A 10,252-nucleotide genomic window follows, 5' to 3' on the forward strand; every position below is an offset into this window, starting at 1 on the left:
AATATAAATGCGGTCCGTCCTATGTACAATTATTTTCCACAGTTATTGCTATTCATTTTTAAACTGTAGTGCTGTTTGAACACCCCTTTCATTTCATGATATTGAAGATTTTCGTTATAGGGAAGATTGTGACATTTACGTTGAAGGCAAATAATTAATTACTTGAAGCCGTTTTTTCCTTCATGACAAGGAAATAACGAAATAAATTTCTTACACTTCATATTGATTATCCACTCTCAGAACACTGAAATATCTTTTTCTTTTAAACCCCTGAAGCCAATAGAAATATTGCATCTCAGTAATGCTTTACATAAACATGACAAACAAAAACAAACTACGCATGTACAGAGATGCACTCTTCCCACGATTATTCTATATTCTGTTTAATAACCTACTATCGCACACTTGCGGAAAAAGGAAAGCAATAGAGACAGAAATTGCACAGCTATAGATTAAAAATTTTTATTGAGCATAAAAACAATAACAATAAAAACTAAAGTCACGCCGTTAATTTTCAATGTGGTCATGTCTTGAGATCATGTACTGATCCATATGTATTCTGGAGGTAATCTATTACAGCTGAAGTACTGGACAGAGAATTGAACACTTTTCTCTCCGGCTGCGAGCTAACCCTCTCCAGCATGTAGATAAGATGATGGTGGAAGCATGTGAATGGAGTGCCCTGTTCAACAGATATGTCCACCCAGTCCCATATACACTGCAAAGGAGTGTCCTCATAGCCAGCAAACATAGCAGGGTTAGCAAGTAACCCACGTGCAGCCATGACACCTAATAAAAAAGATAAGAAAAAACCATGAGCCAAATAGAAAGAAAACTGCCAGAGTTAGAAGTATATTTGTTACAATGTTGCTGAAAACGAACATACCATCAACACCTGTGAGCTCGTGGATTGACTCCACATCCCGGAGATACTTTATGTCGCCGTTGGCAATGACAGGGACAGAAACACTGTCTTTAATTGTCTTTATAGCATCGTAATGGACTGGTTGGTGGCGTTCTTCTGTTGTACGACCATGGACTGTTATCCATGACACACCGGCTGATTCAGCCTTTTGACATAGATCCACTGTCTGCCTTAGGTCCTTGTGAATTCTGTGAAAGATAACAGTAACGGTATTAATATACCAATAATAAGTAGGATCATAATCATAACTAGTATTGTTTTAAATAATCTTCCTTCGGTTGCTCCCTTTAGGGTTACCAGGGAAGACCATCTTTCTCCATCTCACTCAGTTTCTAGCATCCGCTTCTGTCACACCAACCCTCTGCATATCCTCCTTCACCACATTCATGGTGCTCTTCCTCTTTTCCCCCTAACTGGCAGCTTCATATTCAACATCCTTCCACCAGCCCTTCTCTGCTCATGTCCAAACCATCTCAACTCTGCCCCTCTAACTTTTCCTCCAAACTGCTCAATCAGAGCTGGCCCTCTGAGGTACTTGTTTTTATTCCTGTCCACCCTGGTCACTCCCAATGAAAATCTGAACATCTTTAGCTCAACCAACTTCAGCTCCGGTTACTGCCTTTTTGTTAGTGCCACACTCTCCAAACCATAGCAGGTCTCACTACCATCTTGCAAATCTTCCCTTTCCCTCTTGCTGCTATCCTTCCACAAATCACCCCCTGACATTCATCTCCACCCTGCCTGCACTCTTTTCTTCACCTCTCTTATGCACTGTCCATTGCTCTAGATGATTGACCCCAGGTATTTAAATTCATCTACCTTCACACCCTCTACATCTTGAATGTTCACCATTCCACCTGTCTCCTTCTCATTCACAAACATCTATTCTGCCTCACTTTTATTCACTTTAATTCCTCTTCTGTCCAGTGCGTACCTCCACCTCTCCAGCCGCTCTTCCATTTACTCCATACTGTACCTAAACAGTGTCGTTCACAAACATCACTGACAGGTACAGTTATAAAGTTATATATTATAAAGGGGTCATAATTCTTCAAAAAGAAACAAAGTTTAGTATGTGTGGCTTTTTTTTTTTTTTTACCTTATTTTAATTGATGCTGTGTAGTTTGGATTGTCCACTTGATTTCTGACGTGTCTCACCATGTCTTTAACAAGTTCTGGCTTGTTAATGAGGCATGCACCATACCCAGCTGACATAGCCCACCTGAAAACAACACACAAAAAAGATACTGAAGCGTTCTGAGTACACTGAGTTTACTAGATTTGTACCTAACTACTGGTCCCAGTAACTCTTAGTTACTTTCTGGAATAAAATGTAAATATTAAGAATCAACAAAGAAAAAGCTACTCTGTACAATCACATTGTTTAAATAATGAAAAGTGACAGCATTAGTTTAAACTATCAGTAGCTGCACCTCTGGGGGCAGCCGCAGTTGAGGTCAACTCCATCTGAGAAAGGTGCCACTGCACAGGCTGCATCAGCCAGACTCTGAGCATCATGGGCAGCAAACTGCACTATCAGTGGTCGGTCACCTGAGCAGATAAACAAAGAGCTGTAAACTATCATCATATCAGCAATAGCAATACAGACAATACTGGCATTAGTAAATTTTACATTATGTCGCAGGGAAAATCTCTCTGTTTGAAGAAACTAGGTATGAAGTGCAAGAAATCAACCTAGTAGCTCATTCCAGCTCATATTACAATGTTACTCACGTTCATTAGTAGTGAATTCACTGTCTCTGGCTTTGATTGAGCGCAAGAAGTCGGCTGCAACGATCATTGGAGTGAAGCAGATATCGCAGTTGTACTTCCTAACCAAGGACCTGAAAGCAAGCCTGAAGGAAATAAATATTAGCACAGTGAGCATCATTAACTGTACACGTGTTTCACCAAAATTCATCCATAAGCAAAGAAATTTGTAAATTAGTTAAAGAAATGACAGCTTTCACTTACTTTGAGTATCGAACCATTGGGGCACAAATTTTCAGTACTTGTCCCTTTTCAAACATGTCCATGACACTCGTGTTGCCGTTAGCGGTCTTCATTCTTCACATAAGCGGCCAAACGTTAGCCACGTAGCGTAACAAGCTAACTATCTCAATATGCACGTGAAGCCTTTCGCGGTTTAAATGTACTATTGTCCGACGTATTACTTCAAGGCTAAAAGAAGACCCCACCTCACAGTGTAAAACGCCATTCTGCTAAACAGAGATACGCAGGTATGACTACATGGACCTCAAGACGACACTCACGGAAATGTGCCCACTCAGTGGTACAGGGGAGGAAAAAATACGGGCGTGTGTTTGGGACTTATGAACTGTTACGTCATGCAACAAGATGTATGTTTATGTATTTAATCTTTTTTAATTTATTTGTTTTTTTATTATGACCTCCAAACATACGCTATAGCTATTTCGCAGTGTAATGTGTATTTTTTCAAATAAATAATCATGAAAAATAAAGAAAATGTTGTTCGACGCCCCGACCACACCTTTACGTCACGCAATGCGACCTTCAGGTTCTGCGGGGGAAGTTAGCTTTTCAGCCTTCAAAAGACTAAAGCGCGAGACTGAAGAGCAATGCTGGAATAGAAGCTTGCTGATTGATAGGTGAGATTTGAAAAGATGAAGATATTTACGCTAAAGAAATAACAAAAAACACAGTCTGTGAAGATTTATGTTTTAAAAATAAAGTTCCACCCAAATGCTTAGTAAACACCTTTTTCATTATGTTAGGAAAATTGAAAATAAGTGCAAATAGATTTATTGAAAAATGTACGTGCGTGGAATTACAGTATAATAAGGCAAAAGCAGAATTTGTATTGTACTAAAGAGCTTGAAAGTCAATTCTTTTGTAGGTATGCATTTATTGCACCAGAAGAGTGTTTAGCATCACTAACATGCTGAAAAATAAAGCTGTTGCCATTAAGATGCTTTCCAGAAGGTACTGCATAGTGGATGAATATATTATGGTATTTTTACATGTTCATAATTCCATCAGTTCTGACAAGATCCCAAACACAAGTGACGGAAATGTAGTTCCTTCTTGACAGTCCTCTCTCAATTGACTCAAACAGCAGATGGATAAACTGTATGGGTAGATGCAACTCTCAGGTCCTGTTTCAGGTCTTTGTTGTGTGTGTGTGTGTGTGTGTGTGTGTGTGTGTGTGTGTGTGTGTGTGTGTGTGTGTGTGTGTGTGTATACAGTGGGGCAAAAAAGTATTTAGTCAGCCACCGATTGTGCAAGTTCCCCCACTTAAAATGATGACAGAGGTCAGTAATTTGCACCAGAGGTACACTTCAACTGTGAGAGACAGAATGTGAAAAAAAAAAAATCCATGAATCCACATGGTAGGATTTGTAAAGAATTTATTCGTAAATCAGGGTGGAAAATAAGTATTTGGTCAATAACAAAAATACAACTCAATACTTTGTAACATAACCTTTGTTGGCAATAACAGAGGTCAAACGTTTACTATAGGTCTTTACCAGGTTTGCACACACAGTAGCTGGTATTTTGGCCCATTCCTCCATGCAGATCTTCTCGAGAGCAGTGATGTTTTGGGGCTGTCGCCGAGCAACACGGACTTTCAACTCCCGCCACAGATTTTCTATGGGGTTGAGGTCTGGAGACTGGCTAGGCCACTCCAGGACTTTCAAATGCTTCTTACGGAGCCACTCCTTTGTTGCCCGGGCGGTGTGTTTTGGATCATTGTCATGTTGGAAGACCCAGCCTCGTTTCATCTTCAAAGTTCTCACTGATGGAAGGAGGTTTTGGCTCAAAATCTCACGATACATGGCCCCATTCATTCTGTCCTTAACACGGATCAGTCGTCCTGTCACCTTGGCAGAAAAACAGCCCCATAGCATGATGTTTCCACCCCCATGCTTCACAGTAGGTATGGTGTTCTTGGGATGCAACTCAGTATTCTTCTTCCTCCAAACATGACGAGTTGAGTTTATACCAAAAAGTTCTACTTTGGTTTCATCTGACCACATGACATTCTCCCAATCCTCTGCTGTATCATCCATGTGCTCTCTGGCAAACTTCAGACGGGCCTGGACATGCACTGGCTTCAGCAGCGGAACACGTCTGGCACTGCGGGATTTGATTCCCTGCCGTTGTAGTGTGTTACTGATGGTGACCTTTGTTACTTTGGTCCCAGCTCTCTGCAGGTCATTCACCAGGTCCCCCCGTGTGGTTCTGGGATCTTTGCTCACCGTTCTCATGATCATTTTGACCCCACGGGATGAGATCTTGCGTGGAGCCCCAGATCGAGGGAGATTATCAGTGGTCTTGTATGTCTTCCATTTTCTGATGATTGCTCCCACAGTTGATTTTTTCACACCAAGCTGCTTGCCTATTGTAGATTCACTCTTCCCAGTCTGGTGCAGGTCTACAATACTTTTCCTGGTGTCCTTCGAAAGCTCTTTGGTCTTGGCCATGGCGGAGTTTGGAGTCTGACTGTTTGAGGCTGTGGACAGGTGTCTTTTATACAGATGATGAGTTCAAACAGGTGCCATTCATACAGGTAACGAGTGGGGGACAGAAAAGCTTCTTACAGAAGACGTTACAGGTCTGTGAGAGCCAGAGATTTTCCTTGTTTGAGGTGACCAAATACTTATTTTCCACCCTACTTTACGAATAAATTCTTTACAAATCCTACCATGTGAATTCATGGATTTTTTTTCACATTCTGTCTCTCACAGTTGAAGTGTACCTCTGGTGCAAATTACTGACTTCTGTCATCATTTTAAGTGGGGGAACTTGCACAATCGGTGGCTGACTAAATACTTTTTTGCCCCACTGTGTGTGTGTGTGTGTGTATATATATATATATATATATATATTTTTTTTTTTTTCCTAAGAACATTATTTTCATCTGCTAGTTTGTTTGTGTTTTAGGACTGCCCGAAGAACTAATTCTCAAGAATAATAATAATAAAAAATACAACAGTCTGGTTCCTTACATGCAAAATATATGGAAGAAGTTCTAAGCAGGAGTTCATGGTTCCTTTTCTGATTAAGTCAGATCCATTCTCTTCCATTTATCCTCATCAGGGTCGTAAATCCCGTCTAACAAAGGGCAAGAGGCGGGTACACCCTGTACTGGTCGCCAGTCTGTCTCTGGGTCACATGGTTTATGAATAATGAAAAGTCCAATTATGGTGCAGGAGGCTTCTGCAACATTCATACTCTAATCAGGGAAGACTTGCCAAAGGTGAAAGTACTTTCTGAAGAAACTCACCTTGGGCAGCAATGCTTTAGACATATTGAACTAATGCTTACAATGCTAATAAACAGAGCACAAACTTTAAACATGAAGAATTTTGATGAAAGCCAAATTACTGCACTTTGCCTCTGTGGCCACAAGAGGGCATTAAAGTAACACAATTCTACAAAAAAACAAAACCAAAAAAAAAGTCTGACTTAAAAGGGTCAATTCACCCCACATCAAAATATATTTTAATGCTGCCGACTTAAAAAAAACAAAAACAAAAAATCCTGATGACTTTAGTTAGATCTTCAGATTTAACAAGGCATTGTCTGGACAATAGGTTAGACACTAACTAGCATTTGATCTGTAACCATGAAATAGTTCAAAACAGTTTACAAATGTAAATTAGAGGTCAGTCATTCCCTTTTTCTCACTCCATATAAAACATACATCTTGTTCTTTTAACAAATCTCTTTATTTTAAACTGGCACTGAATATGTGACTGATGTGGGGGGAAAAGAAGAAGAGTCAACCAATACACCAATTAAGATTTTAAAAAGAAATTACAAAAATACTCCTCAGCACACCACACTTGTGTAGAGACTCATTTAACCATCTGATAATAAAAAAAAGTCAGATCTAAAATATCAACAAGATAAATACTAACTCCAAACAGGTCACAGGGAAAGTTGTAGCAGGGGAATGCAGCTTGTTACTTTGACTAGTAAGCTAGTAAAGTATACCAACATAGTATCCACTTCAGTAAACTCCACACTCATGATTCATCTAAACTACCTGCTTGTTCAGTTTAAGCTTACACACGATTATGAATAGAGAAGTTTCCTTAATCCATCAATATTTACATCATACAATATTAAGTGCGGCCTTTAACAGTAGCTAGAGGCAAGGCTTGCAAAGAGCTTAAGTTGTTGGCTGTGCACAAAAAAAACAAAAAACAAAACCAGATGTTTTGTACAGTGTGGATAAGTTAGTGATATATTTTTTTAGCATATATATTTAAAAAAAAAAAAAAGTGTTTACTGCTCTTCTGCTCGTTGAACATCCTCAGCAGTGTTAAAAGGTGCTCCTCTCTTTAGCTACAGCCTCATCGCTTTAAAGATAATTTTAAAGAAGCCACTCATGCTTGACCAGCTTAATGCAACACAATTCGCTGAGAGCAAATATGCATTGTCCTAATTTTGGTCCATATTGTTTCTACAGCTAATAAAAACAACACATCATTACACCTCTGGAAACCTTTCAACCAACTACAACCTGAAGCATTCAAAAGTAACACCCATGCTAGTGGAGAGCTTCATTCATTGGCAGGGATATAAACATGTCCTGACATGGTCTGAATATTTAATCTACTCAAACCATGTCTTACCTCCTTTGTTCTCTGTAACATGTTATATAAACACACTTCATAAAATGATAGCAGGCTACACAAGTGTTAAAAAAAAACAAAAAAAGACAAGACAGCAGGTCAGTGGCAACTAGCCTTAAGGGAGCACCAATTTAGGGGCCGAGGGAATGACAGCATGTCCCCGGCCATCTCCCCCCGCGAGTCCACTCTCACTGAGGTAACTTTCTGTTGGCCACAGCATCCAGCTCTACGCTGGAGAGGAAACGCCTGGACAGCCGGTGACAGTTGTAGCTCAGCTCTGTGGTATAGATGGTGCTGGCTTTCTTGGGGTAGATGATGGTGGTGCTCTTGAACTGCTTGGGACGATGGCGAGGCTGGAACTCTAGCTGTGTCACGTAGTGGCGCCAGGTGCTGTTGGACACAGCCATAATGGTCTGCCTGCAGTGTTCGAGGCTTTGGCCCCACGGCTCCAGGCTGACATTCTGGATGAAGTGGCGGTCTGAGTCATAGTGCACTGAGGAGGTGTATCTATGGATAAGAGAGAATGCAGCGATTTTAGTCAAACAAAATACAGTAAAGCTAACTCGTGAGCCAACAGTGCCACTTTTCTCTTGTACGTGCTTTTTGGGCTGTCACATCAAAGACAACACACCTCATTTCCTTTGGTGGTAATGGATCAAGTGCTATGCCTTCCCCGAAGGACAGCGGGTGTAGCTGTGGGAAAGATCCAGCAGGTAAAGCTGGAACCTGCAAAACATGAAACAGACCCTCAGTGGATACATGGGACCTTTGGCCCAGTTCAGAGCCACAGGCGCTTTAAACAAGACGTTTTGGTTTTTTACGCATATAAACAAATAACTTTAAAAAAAAAAAAATGTATGTTCAGTGCTGAAGTGCCCTACTTCTTTACTTAAAAGAGGGCTGTTGCCTAGTAACTTCAATAACCTCTACTTTATGTCTCAAATCAATAGCAACATGCATTCAAAAGTAAAACAGTCATTTTTAAGAGCAAGAAGTCAGATTTCAGGTGCAGTTCACGACCATTTGTTTTGCTCCGACAGGAAACTGATGGGTTAGATCACAGGATGTAGTGAGACACACTGGTGGTACGTACCAGGGAACCCCTTCCTTCGTCTTCGGACACAGAGCTCACTCCACCGGCTTTATCTGCGGACACAGGCAGCAGCCAGGCACTGGGGCTCGGACTAGGGGGTAAGCCAGAGTCCGGGCTATCAAGTCCTCTCTCAGCCCTGCAACTCATATCCAGAGGATCTCCTTCACATAAATTTGGCAAGTTCAAACTGCCAACCATTTCTAGGTAAAAGTTGCAAAATCCCAGCGAGTAAGAGGCAGGTTACGAAAGAGGATTCCTTCCAGCGTGCAGTCCGCCGTATTCTTCTTCTTCTTCTTCTTAATTATTCCGTCACAGTGTCCCGCGGTGTAGCTGCTAACCTCTTCCCGGACAGCATTCACGGCTGCACGCTGGAAAAGTCATCAACCAGGCGGTAAATCAGTTTCCTTCCCTCCACAACGCCAAAGCCAGAAACTCGAGCTTTCGAACTTCTTTATCTTAACATCTCAAAAACGCCGAGCACTTTGTGCCACCTCCACGGTGAAGACATTCAGAGAGACTTGAGCAGGTTTGTCTCTGAGAAACACTGAGCTTGTCCTGCTGCCCGCGGGTCCTCTTCAAACTTCTTCCCCCTTCAAAGGGGGCTTTCAGATCCACGAACACAGGAAAGGAAACGCCTTTCGAATCACTTGAGTGGCTGCTGATTGGTCAGAAGATAATTAGCAACAAGAGACCGGGCCAGGCATGGGAACTTTTCCAGATCCTCATTCACTTGCAACCTGGCGAAATCAGGTTGATGCGTTTTCCTGGTATTGTTCGAAACGCGCAAGTGAGAAAAGAAGTAGTGTACGCCCATGTTATGAAGCATAAGGAAAAACTTTATGCTTTGCACTGTTTTTGCACTGTTGCCAAAGCAGTGGCATTTTGCACCTGAAGGAACTAATGCAGGAGTATCAAACATAAGGCCTGGGCACAGGAATGGCAAAGACTTTTTCCTAACACAATTTTCCAAAATGTGAAGGAGTGCATATAGATTTTGATTTTTTTAAAACTGTATTTTCATAGGACTAGCGTTTCCTATTGATAAAGACCACCGCCCCACTGGCATTCATACTACACCAAAGTAATAAAAGTAATGGATACAAAAAAATAAAATAAAATCAGTTAACTTACAGAAAATGTTTTTTTTTCTTTTTTAAATTAAGTCCACATTTTTAAAAAACTTTTTCTCCAGTTTTACACGTTTATGTTGTTTTACTGCTCTGGCCAATGTAGCATAACAGAGGGCTGCATGTGGCCCAAGATGTAAAATAAAGTGCACACTAAATGCAGCCATCTAGTTTGCCAATGAGGACTTATGGAGTTGGGAGACACCGATGTCAAAATGCATAAACACAGCCAGGGAAAAGGCATCGGATAAGGTTTTGGTGTCTGCAAGCCAAATTTGGAATATATTTGACCTTGAGATCAAAAAACAAACCTATTTGTGCACTTTTATGGACACACATTCACTAAAAGAAAACCTTTACCTTCTATCACTAAAGATGATTTTTAACAGAGGAGTAACCTTTACAGAATATGACTGCACACTTGTGCGATTAAGGTCAAAGACAGCCTAAGTGTTAAAAACCGAAGGGAATCCAAAGATCC

The 10,252-nt window shown here is 40.9% G+C and overlaps 2 protein-coding genes across 2 annotated transcripts; both read right to left on the reverse strand.

Moving 5' to 3' along the window:
• Nucleotides 1-437: 437 nt before the first annotated feature.
• On the reverse strand, nucleotides 438-3,242 carry dus4l (dihydrouridine synthase 4-like (S. cerevisiae)). Its single transcript, XM_026191907.1, has 6 exons — nucleotides 2,900-3,242; nucleotides 2,660-2,781; nucleotides 2,359-2,476; nucleotides 2,025-2,147; nucleotides 887-1,113; nucleotides 438-789 (listed from the first exon to the last, which is right to left on the reverse strand). Exons 1-6 carry the CDS (start codon nucleotides 2,989-2,991, stop codon nucleotides 524-526), a joined length of 948 nt encoding a protein of 315 aa, XP_026047692.1. The 5' UTR covers nucleotides 2,992-3,242; the 3' UTR covers nucleotides 438-523.
• A 3,375-nt stretch (nucleotides 3,243-6,617) lies between these two features.
• On the reverse strand, nucleotides 6,618-9,264 carry rflnb (refilin B). Its single transcript, XM_026193640.1, has 3 exons — nucleotides 8,645-9,264; nucleotides 8,183-8,277; nucleotides 6,618-8,058 (listed from the first exon to the last, which is right to left on the reverse strand). Exons 1-3 carry the CDS (start codon nucleotides 8,840-8,842, stop codon nucleotides 7,740-7,742), a joined length of 612 nt encoding a protein of 203 aa, XP_026049425.1. The 5' UTR covers nucleotides 8,843-9,264; the 3' UTR covers nucleotides 6,618-7,739.
• Between the last annotated feature and the right edge of the window lie 988 nt (nucleotides 9,265-10,252).

This window comes from Astatotilapia calliptera, chromosome 14, assembly GCF_900246225.1.
Source record: "Astatotilapia calliptera chromosome 14, fAstCal1.2, whole genome shotgun sequence".
Lineage (NCBI taxonomy): Eukaryota > Metazoa > Chordata > Actinopteri > Cichliformes > Cichlidae > Astatotilapia > Astatotilapia calliptera.